This window comes from Protopterus annectens, chromosome 15.part0 (assembly GCF_019279795.1).
Source record: "Protopterus annectens isolate FY-2018-M chromosome 15.part0, PAN1.0, whole genome shotgun sequence".
NCBI lineage: Eukaryota > Metazoa > Chordata > Ceratodontiformes > Protopteridae > Protopterus > Protopterus annectens.
Window position 1 is genome coordinate 374757249 of NC_056749.1, and position 21003 is coordinate 374778251.

Here is a 21003-nt window from a genome sequence, read left to right on the forward strand (position 1 = left end):
ACTCAGAGTTACAGCAACTCCAAAATCAAATATTATGCCTTAAATCTAATAAAAATTTAATTGCTACAGATAATAAGAGTTAAATAGAAGAAGCAAATAAGAAATACAATGACATATTATCCCATAAAACTAATTTAGCTATGGAAAAACTGAAATTAAATTATTTTGCTACCTCTCCTAAGCATCTTCATAACCTATCTATGAAAGTTAAGATACAATCAGAAATTAATAACATTGATAGTATCTTTCATGAAGGGAAAAGGAAAAAAGTCTCGGACATAGGAGGCTTTTAATTATCATTATGCAGAGCATCATAAAGATAAAATAAATACAAATGAATGTGAGAAGTTAGAGAATATAGTTCCCAACATAACAAGAATTCCTGAGGAACTTAAGTTAGATCTACAAAAACCTATTTCTCAAAAAGAAATTATAGATGGGATTAAAGGAAGTAAGTCTAATAAAGCACCTGGAATAGATGGCTTAATTATAGAAATTTATAGATTGTTCCCTTCTTCTATAATCTCTCTCATACATAAAACCTTTCTTGAAGTTCAAACATTAGCAAATATTCCTCCTTCTTGGAGATATTCTCTATATCCCCTATATTAAAAAGAATAAGGACCCTAATTATTGCAACTCATATAGACCAATTTCTTTGTTGAATAATGATTTTAAACTATTTATGTCAATTATGGTCAATAGACTGAAAATACCCATATCTAAAATAATTAATGAAGACCAAACTGGTTTCATACATAACAGGCATACACAAGATAATATTAAAAGAGTATTAACTCTGATAGATTACCTCAATAGAGGAAACCATGAAGCATTGATAATAGGTCTAGATATTCAAAAGGCCTTTGATTCCTTAAATTGGGGTTATTTATTTAAAGTCTTACAGTTATTTGACCCCCCCTTTTTATAACAGTGATAAAGAAAATCTATGAAAATAATCTATCATATGCCAGATTAGGTCCCTTTACTTCCAAAGCAATCCAAATCTCTAGAGGTACTAGACAAGGATGTCCCATGTCCCCTATCCTATTTGCTCTGGCCATAGAAATACTTGCCATTTTAATACGTAATAACCCAAAGATAAGAGGTATAAATATATATGACCAATGTATTTCTAAAATAATGATGTTTGCTGATGATGTCTTACTAACCTTACCCAACTCTAGGGAAGTGTTAGGTGAAGTTGATATAGTAACAACAAATTTCCAAGAAATCTCAAGACTCTCCTTCAACAAATCTAAATCAAAATATTTATTATTATGTAAAAAAAAAGAACATACAGGTTCCAGTTAATCATATTACTGGAAACCCAGTTTTAACTCTAGACTATTTAGGAATAGTCCTAGACAAGAATATAGAGGAAACCTTACAGCTTAACTATGCTAAAGCCATAGACTTAATCAAGACATTAATAAACAAATGGAATAATTTGTTTGTAACATTTGATAGGTTACAACTGATAAAAATGGTTTTGTTACCTAAAATATTATATATAGCACAAGCCCTTATACTTCCACCAGGAAAGAATATCCTTAAAGAAATCACTTCAGTGCTGATGAAATTCCCATGGTACCCCAAAAGAAATAGAGTGGCATATTCTCATCATATGAGAAAATGGGAACAAGGGGGGTTTAAATTCCCAGAGATTGAAATTTATATAAAGGCATCTATAATTAAAATAGTGATGAATTTGATAAATTCTAGATACTCTTCCAATTGGAAACAGTTACACTCCATTATACTAATGAATGAAAATTGTTTATCAAAGAGTGCTTTGGTAACTGACAAAGATAAGATACGGCATTATTTAAGTTTAAATTTACAGTATAGTACAACAACATTAACTAAACTAACACTTACAAACAATCTTTTTGGTGTGTTTAGAAAATTCATTAACACAAATTTAGATATAAAACTGTGGCATAGATTTTTTATACCATTTACTATTACAAGGGATTTCCCTGATAAAACACATAGAGAGATTTTTGGTTTATGGGAAAATAATAACCTATTTTGTTTGTTGGAATGTATTGAAAACCAACAAGCTTTGAACATACAAAGTATATTGTCAACTTATGGCCTAATCCCTAATGACTGGTTGGTTTTTCAGAGTGTCACAGCATAGACTAAGGATCTGTGTAGAAGAATACATAACTCATCCTTTAAAACCGTACCAAAAATTATAAACTGGATTTTTGGAATTCTATATAATAATATCAATGTTAAGAATGAATTATCATATCTATATAACACTTTAATTGTCTATAAGACAGTTCCTAAAGATTCTTACTGGCAATATCTAACTAAAGGGTTTCAAGCATCATTATCAATGGAAGATGAAACAAACATTTTATTTTCAGTTAAACTAACTTCTTACACACAATTTTGAAGGATTTTTCATTGGAAATTTCTACACAGATCCTTTTTGACACCTGAGAAACTCTCAAAATGAACCCTTCAAACAGCAAGTTATGTTGGAAATGTCATCTGTCCACTAATGCTGACTAGTCTCATATTTTTAATGATGTACTAATATTAAACCATATTGGAATGAGATTAACAAATTTCTTCAAGCTGTCTATATTGATATATTTGTTTTGACAAAGTCTTTAATTTTATTGAATGTTGTTAATAGTAATAATATGAATAAAGATGACCTGTATTTGTTGTGGACAATGTTAGCAATAGCCAGAAAATGTAAACTAGAAGATGGAACTCTAATGTAGCACCCACAATGGAGGAATTCCTATCATCACTGAAGAAATGCATACTAATGGAGAAAAGAACTAAAGAGTTAAGAACTTTTCCTAAGCCATTGGTTAATAGTCCGTGGAGGAAAGTTTTGAATTTAATTGATACCCTACAGATGGAACCAAACTCTTCCTATCATAGTTTATATATTAACTTATTATTTAACTAAACATTTTTTATCTGAATCCTTTTTGTCAGTCTGAATGTAAATACTGTAAATAGTTATTGAATGTTATGAATGTATTAAATTATTGTGTTATTTCATCAAAATAAAAATCATTTGAGTAAAAAAAAAAGAAAAGAATGAGCTGGACAGTGGCTATTGATTTAAGTATTTTATGCAGTATATGAATGCACAGCATTCTTCTGCAGAATCCAACAGCATACCACAGGCTGCTGTAACTTTTAAAATCTTCAGTCAGATAGCATGCTGAAGGGTCTTAAGATATGTAAAATCATGAGGCAAAGAAGAAAAATGTAAAGTAAGTTAGGGGTTGGGAGGGTGGCCTAAATGTTTAGTGTTTTTACAAATGCATGCAAAGGGTGCAGTTTGAGTCACACAAGGAAATAAGGCTAGGGGCTTAAAATGCAAAGTTAGTCAGTTTTAGCTTAACTAACTCTACCTACCTAAAATAATGGGACACTTTTAGTATTTAGATATATACTGATATCATGCCATGAAAATGCTCATGTATTTGCAGTTATGCTATGGACTGACAGTAGCAAGAACACATTATGAAGGCAAACATGCTGGGAAAATCTTACTCTGAACTAGCAAAGAAAATGTGCCATACCCAAAACACTGCAGCTACTTTCTGTCATTAAAAGGAAATAGTGAAGCATCAGAAAACATGTGTCAGTTGTATACTGCCAACCTTGTTAGATCACATGATATAGTTTGTGTTTGCATTGATGTTCCTGTTTTATACTGGTTACCTAACCAGCTCTTCTACTTCAGTTGCACCCACTCAACCTTTCATTTTATTCTATATGAGCAGTATTTGAAGTACCTTTACAAAAAAAAAAAATGACACCAGTGCAGCCCATTCACGCCTTACAAGGGGCCTTTCTCTGCCATATAGTTATCGTGTGTGTTAGGTCCATCCAGATCCATTATTATCAGAGCAACTCTTTTGTCTGACATTATGTAATGCCTAGACGAGTCAGCCTTCAACATCTGAAGGGCCTTACTCTCCTCAAGGTTAAGACTGTTGAATGGATGCTTGCTGGGTTTGGAAAGTAAATCCATTATGTCCTTTTCACAAAGAAATTTTAAAGTATTAATCATTGTATATGAAACAGGACTGAAGCATATTGGTTTCTTAAACACAAAAGCAGAATTAATGCATTTTTAAGTTTCAGTAACTGATAGCAGTTCCACATTTTGATGCCTTGTATATAGTCTTAAAGATGATGGAACTCTTAAAATGTATTTATTTATTTAACATTTGTTTATTGGGAAAGTCTAACTGGGACAGAGCCCATTTTCAGCAGAGGCCTGGTGAGAAATGCACCAGATACATGTTTTTGGAATGTAGGAGTAAACCAGAGCACCTGGAGGAAACCCAAATGAATACAGGGAGGACATGCAGACTCTGCACAGAAGGCACCCCAGCTGAGAATCAAATCGGTGAGCCTTTTGCTGTGAGGCAACAATGCTAAGTGCTGCACCACTGTGAACCCAAATGGTTTGAGGTTTGGGAACAAACCAATTTGTCTAGGGACATCTTAGGGTGAGGGTCAGGTAGGAGTAGTAATGGGACTTAAGATGGTAGTTGAAGAAAGGTAGTGTGATAAGGATGGAAAGGGTAAATTGTGAAAGTAGCAGGGTTGGGAGGAAATGAAGTAAGGGCAAGAAGGGGCTTAACTAAGTTTGTGTAACTGGGTAAGGGAACTGATTTTTGGCATTAACTTGCTACCTGCCCTTCCTCCCTCTCTGTTTTAGGAAGATTGGGGATTGTATGTTGTTATTTTTTAGGTTTGTTGTTTAGGTAGAGAAGAGGGGCATTTTGTCCCTTTTCTATTCCCCCTATGGTGTTGGATGTTTAATTCATTGAGCTGGGGAATGAAAGTGAGCAGTGGGATGCTGCTTGATAAGTAAAAGTAAGTGAACAAAGGTGAGGATGCTGCTTGATAAGTAAAAGTAAGTGAGAGGAGGTGAGGATGCTGCTTATTTGGTTAGGGTGAGTGAGGTTACGCTGTCCTAGTAAATGGTTATGTGGATGTTTATAGTGTGATCAATAAATTAAAATATTGTTCAATAAAGTTATATTTATGGCAGTTTAATAAACTTCATCAAATATCATTTCGTGTGGAGTGTTTATTGAAAGGAACCTGGAGAAATTATCCTGATTACCATGTTCCAGGGGGAATGATACTTACTAGTGCTTTCAAAACTGTTAACTATTTGTTACATGATATGCTAAGCAGTTGATTTCTGGCGCACTTTATGGATACCACATTGTTACAAAGCCTAGAATATTGATTATTTTGCTACTGGCATGGTTTATAAGGACACTATTAACCTCCCTTTAGGCAAAATATATTTATCCCAGGGACTAAAACTGAGTCTCTGTAAGTAATGTGTTGACAAAAGTATGAATCATCTGTTCAGGAGCTACTCAATAAAAATAAATCACACATCTGACTTTGTTTCTTGTCAATGAAAATAGTTTACTGGATACAATAGATGTGAAATCACTCCAATGGATCATTCTTCAGGATACAATACTTAAAATAAGAGACATCATATGGGTTTCTGGCTTCTAACAGAAAAACAAAAGCTGTGTGTATGATTTTAGAACTGATTTTGGAATAAAATGTCTTTGTTTTTGACAATCAGTATTATCAAAACAAAAAAAAAACACTTGTGTGGTGTCTCTGGGGTCAATATATCTCTCAGTTTTATCTGGAAAGTATTCATGAGTTTACAAAGATTGCTGTTAAACAAATGTTCTTGATAACTCCCCAGAAAAAAAACTTATAGCACAAAGACTTAGAAAATAGCAAGTAGAAAGGGTTATTTACAAACTTATAAATAACCAGAGATCATGTAGAGGCATTAGAGATATTTTGGAAATTTTAGGAAAATCTGTACAAAGCAAAGAAATGTAGAAATCAAGAAAGAGCACAAATGGAAACATATATGGAAGACTTAAGTATGCCAGGGTTAGAGGTAGATGGGACTCAAGAATTAACATTAAGATAGAATGAGATAAAATAAAAATGGTGACATACAATCAATCTGCAGGAAAGTGTCAGGGAATAAATAGTATTCTTGTGGAGGTTTGGAAGCTAGAAGGGAAGAAAGTGAAAGGTTTTGTTTAACAATATTTTCAAAGAAAGGTAGGCACCAGCATGCTGGAAGAAATCTGTGGTGACTGTAATACCTAAAGACAGTAAAGTCCCATCAGACCTAGCTTCATAGAGACCCATTTAAATTTTAAATCATCATTATAAAGTGTATATGTGTATCAAAACAAAAACACCAGACCAGCGATGTCAGTAAGAAAAATTTAATGTCCACCAAGTTAAAATCCACAAGGCTAAAATCCACACAAAGCTTTCAGGTTAAACCACCCTTCCTCAGTATAATAAATGTTCAAATTAAACAAGCCATTATATAACGCATGACACAGCCAACCAATCAAAAAAGGTGTTCATTAAAACATAATTAAAGAACATAATTATTACTACGGGTATAAAAAATATAAATATATATAATAAAAATGTGTACTTCTTCTACATAAAAACAAACATATTTCATCTGTTTCTCCTTTAATATTGGTTTTATACTTACTGCTGCATTAAGACCAGCTCCTTTTTTTAGTTTTATCATACAAAGTGTTTATGTGTATAATAGCTAAAAGCATGGCAAAGGTGTTGCCAAATTGATAGATATGGAACAATGTGGTTTTGTGGAGGGAAGGCAAACATTTGACAACATTAATAGAGCAATCATGACCCAGAAGGAAACAGAATGGTGGGTCTTGATGCAGAGGAAGCATTCAACAGAGAAATGTGGGATTTTATGAGTAGGGCAATGGAAGCATTTGCATTCCCTGATACAAGAATAAGGTTACTTAAGACTATTTATGAGGGATCAGAAGCAAAAATTAAAATGGGAGGGCTCCTGTCTGACAAGTTGTGTCTGAACAGATGAACCAGGCAGGGTTTTTCCACTTCCCCCTTTATTTACTTTATATTTAGAGCATTAATGAAAAAAATAAGGGACTCTGAAATTCAAGAATATAATTGGTATGGTAATCAAGAAAAGTTGGTTTTATTAGCAGGCAGCATTACTGGGTACCTTCTAAAAGTAAAAAAAAGGACATCTCAGTGTAGTAGAACATCTTGACACAGTTTCAAGCCCTTTTGGGATATAAAATTAATAAAAGTAAAATGAAGGTAATACCTGTAAACTATGTATCCACACATAAATTGGTCCAGCAATACCCCTACTGGGTCTATATTACTTCAGCAAAAGATGTATTCAGTGAATACGTTTTCATTGCTCACCAGCTGCTGAAATTAACTTCAGCGAACTGTGGAATTTTTCCCATGGTTCAGAAACTCAAGCCCACCAAACGTACAGAACACAAAAAGCACTAAATCAAATCCACCCAAGTGGGGGGGGCTTTGCCCCCCACACCCTACAACGTGAGGGGGTGTGCCTCCCCAACTATATATACCATCTCCGAGATCACACTATAGTGCAGGGAAGGGCAAAGTTGAGAGGATGGCCAAGTGTTTCTAAACAGTGGGAAGAATTTGTCAGTTCACTGAAGTTCATTTCGGCGGCTGATGAGCGATGAAGATGTATTTGCTGAATATGTCTTTTGCTGAAGTAATATAGACCCCCCCCCCCATAATTATAGGGACACAATAAAATGAAGCGTTTAGGAGTATGGACTAAAAAGGATTCTGTTATGGTAGTTAAGGCTATTTGTGAAGAGAATAAACAAAACTTAATACAAAAACTAAGTAAAATCCACAAAGAACTGCAGGCTAGGGAATACCTTCTGTATCAGGGATTGATATCAGAGGATAGACAATGAGAAATGGATAGCATAATCCTAAGTGAAAGCCTTGCTCTGGTAGAGTTTTTAGTTGATTCTAAAAAAGAAGTTGTTGTTAAAAGAGGGTTAATTAGTGGGGCATATAAAATATTGTGCAATAACTCTAGGAATCAGAGTAGGTTAGAAAAGATTGGTAAAAGAGACTGGATAAGCAATTCACAAGGAAACAATGGGAGAATATATGTATGGCTCCCAAGTATGCAACAAGGTCTAGAAGATTTAGGATTTTTGCTTGGAAGTGTTTGCAAAGGTATTTTTATACCACAAGCAGACTCCAAAGCATTTTCCTCAGGTAGATGGCAAACTTTGGAGGTGTAATGAGGAAGAAAAAAGTAACTGGCAACATATGTTTTGAGAGTGTAATGAGTTGGCAGACTTCAGAAATTCTGTACAGAGTACTCTGTCAGAAATATTGGGTGAGCACATGGCTGTAACTAAGGAAAGTAGTTAGTTAGTTAGTTAGTTATTCATTTTTAGCTGGGATACAAAGATCTGAGTTGCCTAGACATAGTAAGCCCTTGCTAAGTATAATTCTAGTTGCTCCCAAAAAAGCAATTACTGGAAAATGGAAATCAAAGTCTAAACCAGCTGTATTTGAAGTTTTGTATATTTCAACAGAGGTAAAGGAACTGAAAGTAGGATCCTTAAAAAAGGGTAGGAGCAAATTACATAGAAAAAATGGAAATTGTGGGAACAATACATGCAAAATAGTGTTTTGGAGGAAGAGTGAGGTTTAAGGGGAGGCAGGAATTGAGCAATTTATGTAATGATGGATTGATGATAGTTATAAAAGCTCAGAACATGTTAATATGGTGTGTTTCCTTTAATATAAATGTATGTCTTATTAAGTGCTAATTCAATAAAGGTGTTTACACACACACACACACACACACACACACATATATATATAAAATAATTTTTTTAAATATTAATGTATTAACATGAGCAAAAAGCACATTATTCTAGATTTGAATCAAATATTACGTTCTGCTGTACTACTGCAGTTGATTTTGTCACCAAGACTTAAGTCCGTACATAGTCTGATACATATTTATAAGTAATTAAACCAGATTTGTGTGTGTATTGTTGATTGCTTTATTGAGTACAGTTTTAATAGCTGACTAGTGCCTATGCCTTTGGCTATTGTGTTATCTTTTCATTCTCATTCTGTTTTATAGTCACTGCCTGTGTATTGATTAATGTTTTTTTAAGTTAACCTCTATTTGCAACTTGTAATGGCCTGTTGGCTGTCTCAGTATTCTACCTATCCACTGCTTATGACTAATATGCATATTGAATGTGCTGGTGTCTACTCATCAGCTGCTTTATTGCAGTTGCGTAATTCAGTGTGACGTTGTGTTTCCTATAATCATACTAGTTTTTAATAGTTAACTATTAGTCTTATTCCTGAGTTTTACTTCTGATACTCTTCCTTTTGATATGCATGTAAACCACAGTGTTATTTCATTAATTTTTTAGTCTGTCTTCCCTTTTTATATTAATGCCTCTCATCCACTTCACTGTTCTTATTTCAGTTGCTCACAGACTAGCCTGGTAATACCAGTACACCAATGATAAGCTTATCTGTAGTCCCCTGCTACACCTAATCTAACCTAAATGATTAACATTCTATTACCACCACAGTAACTATTATTTTCAGCCACTAAACCTCACCCTACTTTTCAGGCCACAAACTATGGAGTCACAGACTGTTAATTATGAGTTCTTGGCCTGCGTAGATTCCTATGCATCCTAAGGCAGGGTAGCAACTCCCACATGTTTACTGAGTATCCACTATTATTATTCAACATAAAATCTCACTGTGAGAGCTGTATTGCATACATACTCTGGAGGCAGGTCTCTCAGATCTTGCCAGTACAGCTTTGTATTCATATAAGGTCAGTGCACAAGTAGATACACCAACACCCATACCTACTACCACCATCACTTCCATGCAGTCACATGCTGTTACAAAAAAATCACCAAGCTAAAAAAGCAGTGCACTTAAGGCAGACAGCACATACAGTTCAAACAGATAGTTATTAAAGTTATTTATGATTCCACATATCAACAGACTCTTACGAGCTATAGTAAACTCTTCCCAGATTCACTAATACTCCAACAATAACAGAAAGGCACACTGAATTATGCAGTAAAGCAGACCTTGATTCCACTAATAACTAGTATTTTAATCATGGTCTTAATCACCTTTGGAAGAATTAGTGCTGCTGCCCTTGGTTATTCCAGCTGCAGGCATGGTGCTGCATGCTTCTGTGTGTCCACAGTGAATTTATCAAAGACCTGTGCAGTAGAATTGCAATTCAGCCACATGTTCCAGTTCAGCTGTCACTACAAGGAAATGGGAAGCAACCTACAAGCCCTAATTTCTGTGTGTGTGTGTGTGTGTGTGTGTGTGTGTGTGTGTGTGTGTGTGTGTGTGTGTGTGTGTGTGTGCACGCGTACAACTAAGAGAGATGAAAAGTCTTCCAGAGGTAAAGCTCCCATCCTATTCCTTCTCTGTTCTAAGGGTCAGTTTGGAACATGTCAGAGTCATAGGTTCATAGGTTCATACTAGGCTATCTGCCCTAGGGCATTTATAAGCCTAGCCAGAGTGTGTTTGGCTTTCGCCACCCATTTTAAATTAATTTTGCTGTGGCTTTTTCGAGGTTAGTATACTGTGCTTCTGTCTAACAGTGACACAGAAGTGATACACAGGGTAAACCTATGATCTCCCATCCACTCATCAAGATTCCTCTTGAAGAGGGTCAATGAGGGACTCTGCCTAACCTGGACTGGGATTTTATTCCAGAGTGAAGGGAGCCTCTGGGTTATGAATCTGTCCCTCCAGCATGTCCTATTTATTTCAGTGCTGAGGTTCAAGTCTCTCGAGCGTGTAGCTCGATGGGATTTGGATTTTCTGAGGTACAGCATGTCCATTAATTCCGGATTGGACATGGCTTTATACGTCAGGCACAGATCACCTCTGAGCAGGTGGTATGCCACTGAGTAGAGCTGGAGTTTCTTTAACCGGCAGCATATGGCATCTGTTTGAGCCCTTTGATCCTCTTGGTGAGGTACTTTTGGGGTCTTTCCAGTTGCTGCAGGTGTCTGGTAAGGTACATCCCAAAAGGGGCATTGTACTCAATTATGGGCCTGATGAGGGATGAGTAAAGAGGCATGATGACCTCCCCTGATCTAGATGTGAATCCCTTCATGATTAGGTGGGCTATATAAAATGTTTTTCTAACCACTTTGGCCATGTGGTTGTCAAATGAGAGATTGCTATCAACTTGGGTCCCCAGGTCCCTAATTACTTCTTCTGTACTTAATGGATTACCACCTATGTGGTAATTTGTGGGCACTTTGTTTTTGCCAAAGGGGATGACTATACACTTTTTGGCGTTTAGCTTGAGGCCATGGCTCTGGCACCAGTTGTCTGTTTCTATTTAAGGAATTGATGGACAGAATTAATGTTTGTGACAAATAGTTGATTTTACCGACAGACCTATTAATTACTGTTACATATTTGTAATCATTGCACAAAAATACAATAAAAAAGGAACATGAATTATAGAAATATAAGTGTCTGCTAAATATTAATGTCTATTTAAACAAATGTAACACATCACAAGATGTTTTTTGGTGTGAATACACAGTAAAATAAATAAATAGATGTGCAATTTCAAGTACCTTCTAAGAACATAATATTATCTTCAGCTGTAGAAAAAACTGCCAAAACAATGTTTTGTATTGTGTTGTGTCGTTGAAAACCTTATAAAATCCACCACCAAAAATAATATGGCTTTACACTTTAGCAGATGTGTCTCCCCGACGTCGGGTCCATAACATCAGTCGATTTGTATGGAAGCAGGCGAATGTGACTAGCGAGCTATGGGAGAAGCTGACTGCCCGCTGTATTGATCGTCACAAACATATTGAGAGGACACTGGAGAGGCTACTGGAGCTGAAAGGTGCCATGGAGCAACTTGCTGTGACCCTGAACCAGGGTGAAACTGTTCGAGATGCATGGGAACCTGTGGGTGACCTCTTTATTGACTCACTACAGGAACACATTGAGGCAACTAAGGTAACTGGTAAATTAATGGTTAACAATGCAACTATAATTAATGTCACTTTATTGATGCACAGAGAATTTAACTAGTGGTGTAATGAGATAACTTCTTGAGATATCACTAGATTTGTCTTGACCACAGAGAGAAAATGTAAACAAAATGTCAGCTGAAATATATGATTCCAGTAAAACATATCTGAACAAGTTTTCAGAATTATCAGCTTGCACAATAGTGTTACCAAAATGCTTTCAACCATCGATGTATTGTATTTTATACTTTATGATTTAAGTATTCTATACTTTATGATTTCATTTTAATTGCAGATGAAAAATATGAAAACTGTACTCCTACATATACCCAACAAAAAAAAATTACAGAGAGAGGCGAAAAAGTGTGTGAATGTGTCTGTGTGTGTGTTACTTTATTTAGTATAGTTTATTCTTTTCAGGTATAATTTTCTTTTACTTGAGGCTGACAAGCATGAAAATTATAGTAGTCTAACAACTAAAAACAAGGTACAAATGCAAAAATAGATATGTATTTTTACTATAAGTATACATTTCCATCTCTTTTTAACTACGTGCATCTTATTCCATTGAAATAATTATTTTGCTGAAGTTTTCACTTCCTCATTAAAAAATTGAATTCAGTATTGCTGCAGAAGTTAGCTTATTTCTCAATATTTACAGTGACCAGTAAATGTTTACTCCTTTCAAGTAGCCACAGGGAATTAACATTCTTTCACCATTTGTTTCTTGCAGAAATGTATACACTGGAAAATAATCTGTAGTACACAGAAAAATTAACTGTAACACTACAACGTAAATAGAGCATTGAAATGTTGTTGTTTAGATATTCCATTAAGACTCAAGAAAGAGAAATACATTGTCAGCAATATGTATAACATGTCATAACAGTGTGTGATCTCAAAATAAACTATATTAAGTAAGGCGATATAAGGACCCCCCAGCCTCGCAGAGATACAGCAGAGCTTGCACCATACTTCACCCAGCACATAATATTTTCTTTCTTTTGCTATCACTGAAAACCACTGATGCTTTCCAAGGTCTTGTTAAAATGTACCACATCAAAGCCGATCCAGTGAAAACCACTGTCTTTTGTTTGATGACTTCATCAATAGTCAAAGGAAAAACTGTAGATGTAAAGCCCATATTCATTTAGGATATATAGTAAAACATTACAACTGGAAAATATAAGGCAAAAACCTATCTCATTTAAACTTTGCAATTTTCTCTAAATCAGTGACTTCAGTGAAATTTTACTACACACTGGACAGTATGGAAGAGTCACTCTACTTTTTTTTCCCCTCTCTTGCCTGCCTTATCGCATTTGGTATCCTAAAGCAGCATAGTAACTGCCTTGTCCATGAGAGGCACTGAAAAAATACATACTCTGAGCATTGGCATAACAAACTACATGCTTTACACCCAAACCTGACACATAATGTAATGTCATATACTGACACTATAAAGAAATCCTTACTTAAGTCTCCTAGTCTCCTAGACTCATAAGGATTAGGTCTCAGCAAAAATCCAAACCAAATATAATATATTATCTTTAGTAACAAGTCATTACAAGACAAAAGGTCTCGGTTCCAGTACGCTAGTATACTCCACAAACAAAAATGTTTTAATGATTGGTGACCCATAGTGAAGTACCCAGATCCCCCAATCATTAGGCTGGACAAAGACAGGGTGGCAGTAAGTTGTTTTGCAATTGCCAGGATCTTAGATGTCTCACAATCTCTTAGGAATCTTGCACCTGATAAATGTAACCACTACATGGTAGATGTGCATGGGGGTGAATGACTGGAGGAAATAAAACTCTGAAAAAAATGCAGAGAGGCCTGTCTGAGCTCTCTTTGCATGTAAGAAATGTAGGCAAGATCCTGATATTAAGCAGATCTTCTCCAAAAATGTTTCATAGGTACAAAGAAAAGATGATTGACTTTAACAATTGGATAAACAATTGGTACCATTCAATGGAGATCCAGCATGTGTCAGCATGGACAAATGTTTTCAGTCCTTCTTGCTTTGCAAAAGATGGTCTGCATCTGTCATTCAAACTACTGGATACTGTCTAAATCTTTTTCTGCCCCATAATACTTTTTTATGCAAAGTTCAGTTATTAAACATTCCATCTTTGCAAACAAATCAGTATCACATGATCAAAATAAGGTTATTCTGCTCAATGCTAAAGTTTAAACAACAAGCTGCCTGACTTTAAGGCACTTCTGCATTTGGAAGGCATCTGTATATGTGCAATCACTGAAACATGGTTTAAATGCCCAGAAAGCATTCTTTCTGTGTTTGGGTATAGTGCTTACCAAATTTTCAGACCCAATGGCAACTGTGGTTGTGTATCCATTTTTATTAGAGACCATATCACATCTAGACAGATTTCCAGAGACACACAAATTGAACTGTAAATTACACTAAACAAAATAAAGTATCTGCCTGTTACAGAACCCCTTCCATGAATAGTCCCTAAATGATATGGATGAATTTCCCCATAAATGAGAATGCCATCATTCTGGGAGACTCTTCGTCATACTAACTGGAGTACCTATACCACCAATGTAGTATATGCTCATAAGGTTTAGACCCAATATGAAAAATCCAGTGGACCAGATTTACTATCCCAACCAGAGGGCAAAATATTCTCAATGCCAGTACATACAAATGTAGTGATAGCATGCACAACTCTGCTACTAATTCCCCTTTCCAGTTAAGTCAGACCATAAGCTAGTAACCTTTTCCCTCAAACTTTCAAAAATCTGTGAAACTAATATATCTACTGGTGTAGCTGTCCTCTAAAGGGGGAGATACAGTCTAAGGTCAGAACTGGCAAGGGATAATGGTCACAGGACTGAGTAGCCTTCAGCTTTCTATGATTCCTGTAATGTGATCTGACATCTTGAAGGCCAACTACAGACATACTGTTGAAGTATTTCTATGCTCATTTTAGTCAATAGGAAACCAATGAGAGAGTTAAATAATTCTGGTGACTTACACTGAAAAGAAGTGTCACCTTAAAAAGAGTAAATAAGAGTGAATCTCTTGCTATTCAGGAGCTGGAAGACTACCTTGCAGACAGTGTGTTACATATAACAGCACAACATCACAGGTGTATTTACATTAGCAGTTAAATAAAACCAAGCGTGACCCCTGTTATTAAAGGGGACAACAGTGTGGCACTGTGTCAGGGTGCTTACTTTTTTGCAAATGTTTGTTATTCATTCTTAGACTTAGGGTACCTCCTTGGGGTATGCCAGGGGGTGGCATATGAAGGGCATTGGTTTGGTCACAATATGCTTCTAGGAAATCTTTGATGCTACAGTCTCACATTTGTTCTTTCAGATGCTTCAGTGGAGAACAATAAACCAAGCAGGACAGGATCACATTGACATTGTGGCATTTACTTTCTACCGCCACAGCATAAGAGGATAACCTCAGCAGACACTAGAGTCTTGCTTATGTGACTTGTATTATAAATAGGGATACTCTAGACAATGAAAAACCACCAAAGGAAAAAACAAACTGCAAATTAAAATAAATAGACAAATGGCTCAGGCTCACTGCAATAGCAAATTAGGTTTATTCACTGTGAAGCTCTTTTTGTTTCATACACTATCACTGAGACTTCTTCAGACAAGTAAAAACATAACAAATGATTACACCACATGTATGAAGAACTTTTAAAAATGAGTTTAATCATTTGTGTTATGTTTTTACTTGTCTGAAGAAGTCTCAGTGATAGTGTGTGAGACGAAAAGCGCTTCACGTTGAATAAACCTAATTTGCTGTTGCTGTGAGCCTGAGCCATTTGCCTATTTATTTTAATATACACTAGACAATCTCGATGTGCTGAAATGTCGAAATTCAGTACGTCAAGACCGAATAGTGGAAAGTGCAGTTAACCGAAACTACACTACTCTGAATCAGCAAATGTCGAATCCACCACTATTGTGGTGCCACGTTCGTGACATGTGGTGCGGTTTGTGGATTTATCTGGGGTTTCAGGTAAGTGTTGTGTTTTTGAGGATAATGGGTAGGGATTTTAGTGTGTGTGAGTGTGTGCGGTGGTGTTTGTTGTGTGTTTGTGTGTTTAGTGCGACCTTGGAGTTAGAATATATAAGTAGGGGGGGTTGTGGGGGGCACAGCCCCCCTGCTTATAGGTAGGTTAAGTGTGTTTGTGTGTGTTATGTTTGTTTAGTTAGGTAGGTGTATGTGTGTGTGTGATTATGTCCTGGTTTGTGTGTGAATGGTCACGATTGTAGTGTTGGTTATTGTGGGTTTTCGTGTATGTGGTTTTTCGACTATTCAGTCTCGAAATACTGAAATTCGACATTTCAGTATTTCAAGATTGTATAGTGAATCCTATAAATAGACAGCAGCATATATTATTGCCCCATTTTAACTGCCTACAAATAATTTAGATGTTTCAGAAGTCTGCTTAGTTTTTTTGCACTTTTGATTCTTCACATATTGTAAAGAAAACCTACCTTATGAATTCAAATATTTAATACTTTATAGTTATTGCATTTGCTTCTTTATATCTGCAGGTGTTTGTCAGCAAGTGTTGTACTTTACCTTCTGCTGATTCTGGGATCAATTTCATCTCAGGCATTTTAACTTTTTTGTTCTAAAAGTGGCACTAGTCTCTTATCACCTGCCATTGGTTAGTTGTTTCTTAGCACTCTACTCAGTTAGTAGTTAAGAAGATGACTTCTGCAGAACTGAAATAAATAGGAGCATTCAGTAGATTCATAAGTACTAAACATGACTTAGTTCTGGTTTGAAATAGTTTATTAAAGGTCAGCTTAAATTTCAGTCACTTCTTCACTTGACATTTAACTGCTGGTATCCTACAGAGGAATGGTTCAGTTATGCTTTCCTATATCAACACTGTCTTTTTGTTGGAAAAAAGTAGGATGGCTATACCTATTTATTTATATATATCTATATATTTATATATCTATATCTATCTATCTATCTATATATATATATATATATATATATATATATATATATATATATATATATATAGATCCCCTACACTACACTGACACACCACAAAGCTGACACCCATAACACCGACACCAAAAGACAGACAACACACAATACCAAAAACTCACAAAACCGAACACCATAACACCGACACACAAAACGTAAACTACACATTACACACAAGTATATATGCACTAACCTTAACCCAAACCCTAACCCTAAGGTCCGACACTACTGCACACTTACCCTACCTGCACCCTAACCCTAAGTCTGACACTACCGCACACTCACCTTTCCCGCACCCTAACCCTAAGTCTGACAATACCGCACACTCACCTTTCCCACAGCCTAACCCTAACTCCGACACTACCGCACACTCACCTTTCCCGCAGCCTAACCCTAAGTCCGACACTACCGCACACTCACCTTTCCCGCACCCTAACCCTAAGTCCGACACTACCACACACTCACCTTTCCCACACCCTAACCCTATGTCCAGCACTACCAGACACTCACCTTTCACGCACCCTAACCGTAAATCCCTCACTATCGCATACTTACCTGATCTGCACCCTAACCCTAAATCCCTCACTATCGCACACATACCGAGTTGGGCTCACACATTGCCCATGTCGGTGTTTCGGCTGTCGGGATTTCACCTTGTTGATCATCTGTGTCGTCGGTCTTCTGGTGTCGGTCTTTTGGGCTTCAGCTTTGTGGCGTGTCGGTCTAGTGTAGGGGACCCATATACATATATATATATATATATATATATATATATAGAGAGAGAGAGAGAGAGAGAGAGATTTTTTTTTTTTTTTGCTGTTTCATGTCAAATATTGGCTTAAATATCATATTTTATTTTCCAAGTATTTTAGCTTGCAGTCTCAGCATTTCTGGGATCTTTGAAAGCTAATTTAAAACCAATGCAGTAATTCTCTCTTCAAACATAAATTGACTACAGTTAGTTTATACCAAGTGAATTTACAAATGTGATGAAACAATGCCTTTTTTATCAATTTCTTCTACTTTGTCACACATATTGAGCTAATACAGGATGGTATTGTCTTTAACATTAAGATCCCATGATGAGCATCAAACTTTTTTTATTCACATAAAACTTTTAAAGTTATTTGTCACCAGTTTCCTCTTTGTTAGTATTATCTGTTTTGCTTCAGAATTTGTTTTTCCAGCATGTCAGCTTTTTGTATTTTCATAACAGGCTTATTTTTTTATATGCACCTTTTTTGGACTTGTCTGAGTTTCTGTCACATCCTTTCTATATATAATGATTTAAGTTACGGCTTATTCAGATTTTGTCCGAATTGTGATTTTTCATTTGCCTCTGAAGTTCTCTGCACAAGTCGCCCTGGAATGGATGGTATAATAAAGCCTGGCATTTTCAGTTATAGCAACATTTTCTACATAGTAGCTTGGTAAGTATTTGCCCCACTGGCCCTGACAGTATACTTTCTGGAAGACTATGAGCTGAATGATCCTTTACAATGCCTCCTTGAGTATGTTGCTGGAATATCTTTGAAGAAAATGCATTATCTAAACACTCTGGGTTGATGCATGCTTTTACTGCTGCACAGGAACATGTATAGTACATGTTAATAACTGTTCATCTTACTTGCAGCACATGTGCTCTTTGATTTGTATCTGGGTTTGCAGCTTAGAAAGATAAATCCCTGGCTGTGGCCCAAATGACCTGCATTGGATGAGCATCTTTGAGCTTGGAGGAGAAGGCCAGGGGAGGTGAGAGAAAGGGCATAATGTTGTCTCACCCATTACAGGACGAGTAACTTCTTTTTGCACTGCTGACACCAGTAGCAGGTCAGACTTAACAATATACATGAAACAGATGCACGTAATCAGCTTACTAAGCAGTGGAGTTGCATTACAGCTGGAAATGGCATGTACATGGAAACAAGTGCCAATCCTTGGGCCAGCATTGCAAGGCGCACTTCAGCTATGCATGCAATTACCATGAGGAGAGGGATTTAAGGACACAAAGAAAATCTCTGAGGAAATCATGAGAAGGACTTCACTTCAGGCATATCCTCTATTTCCCCATCCAGAGTAATATTAAAGTTTGATCTTTAATCTTGAGCAGCCCAGATAGACGGTGAAACGTGACCCTCAGGCCACTGGAATAAAAAGTTATGCTTCTTATTTTTTGTAGCATTCTTAGTGTTTTTGCAGCATCTCTATGTGTTGTTAATGTAGCTATAAAGATGATTTATATAGGATCACCTCCCATTGCCTATCATCTTCATAAAGCACGATGTATATCTGCACTACTACTTTTTGGGTATTCCTCAGCCTCCAGAGTAATTACCAAATGCTTGACTCCAGTTTCTGCACACTTCAGGAAGCCAAACATATTCATATTCCCTTATATGGATGACTATTTCGTAATTGCAAAGATGAGGGGATTGTTGGATTAGCACATAAAATGGATATTTGTACTATTCCAGTCTCTGATAATAACACCTCGTAATAAAACACACTGCTGATACGATACACAAACACATCGGTCAATAGATCTGTAACCGTGCACTTAAACTCCTGTAGGTGTCATCCATGTATTCAGTTAGACTACTTCCCTTCTTCAAACAAGGACAAGCCAGTAATGGCTGTTCAGACTCATCATACCCGACCCGGACCTTTCACTGCCCTGGCTACTGAGCACTGATTGTCTGTAACATTTTAGGGGCTTTAACACTTACTACAGCTTTCCCTACCCAGGACAAACATACATAGACTTTTCTTGGCATGAAAACATCTCAGCAAGGTGGTTTGTGAGAGCCATGGATTTCATGTCTTTTTACTTTCTCACAGTACCTCAAGAAAGGTTGCAGATGAGAAAAGCACAATGACATCTCCGCAACCTATGGAAACCAATCTGCAGTTACAATGAGCAAGACAATTTCCATTCCCCCGGTACATAAAGAAAGAAGTCATTCCCATGGTATACAGATACGTCATACTTATCCATTAGAATGCACTTACTTTCTCTCTTCAAATTTATGTATCTAAAAGCAGGTTTGAATTATTCTTAGGAAGCCTTGTTCAACAACCTTTTGGAATAAGTAATGGGTCTTCACAAGAAAGGTACCTTAATATCAACTGAACATACATGAAAGAAGTTTACACAGACTTTATTTTTTTTTCAGGACAATTTTCAGCCAGGGCACATTAAAATCAATATGGGAATTATGGCTGTAATGTGGTTTGTAAGCAAGTAAGGAGGAATCCAATCTTGCCATCTGTCAAAAGAGACCATCTGAATTTGAACATGGTCTTTGCAACACAACCTTTACATGTCTGCATTTCATATTCAAGGTTTAAAGAACAGGTTAGCAGATGCCAGGAGCAAAAAGAGGACTTTTTCCATGAAAGAAAAAATGTTACCACATATATTTCAAGTTGCTGTACAGAAAAGGCATCCCAGAAGTAAATTTTTTGACCCCTCATTGCTTATGAGACAGTTTGGACAGATGTCTTCTATGTTAATGGACATAGAGCTTAATATATAACCCCCCCCCCAATTTTTTCTGATTGAGATGGTGTAATTGAAAACAAAAAAACTGAAAAAGGCCTGTCTAATCCCAAAGGTTCAAGCTCTCTTTTGGATGAGACAACAATGGTTTTCACTGTTAATGATCCTCACTTCTTTTTCAGTATGATCCCTGCCTATCTACAAGCACAGCGGTTGCCCTTACCCCCCCTCCCAATCTAGCCCCTGCCAGAGATAATACATTTTTGGATCACATACCTTTTCAGTACTGAATAACTCCTCCTGAAATTATAGGTTTAGTCATAAAAATAATTTAGCCAGACTGGCATTCCGAAAAAAAAATCTCTTTAATACAATCAATAACAAAATAAAATCAATATGCTACATTTTTCCTTCATTTTAAATTCTAGCATGTCATTACACCAAATAAATTAATTATTTCAATGAGTACCCCCTGGTGTTCATTTTATATGCCTGGTTATACCATTGCAAGATGGCCATTCTTGAGGACTGAGTAGGAGTCAAAA

General features: G+C 36.2%; 1 protein-coding gene across 5 annotated transcripts in view; it reads left to right on the forward strand.

The window, feature by feature from the left end:
* The window catches only part of DRP2 (dystrophin related protein 2), a 4029288-nt gene that overhangs the window by 2556782 nt on the left and 1451503 nt on the right, over positions 1 to 21003 (forward strand). For 4 of the 5 annotated variants that reach the window (XM_044057118.1, XM_044057116.1, XM_044057114.1 and 1 more), the window contains one exon: positions 11666 to 11937. In XM_044057118.1, coding sequence (XP_043913053.1) covers positions 11666 to 11937 — 272 coding nt within the window. The remainder of the gene's footprint in view (positions 1 to 11665; positions 11938 to 21003) is intronic. The other variant, XM_044057115.1, reaches the window with a different exon arrangement.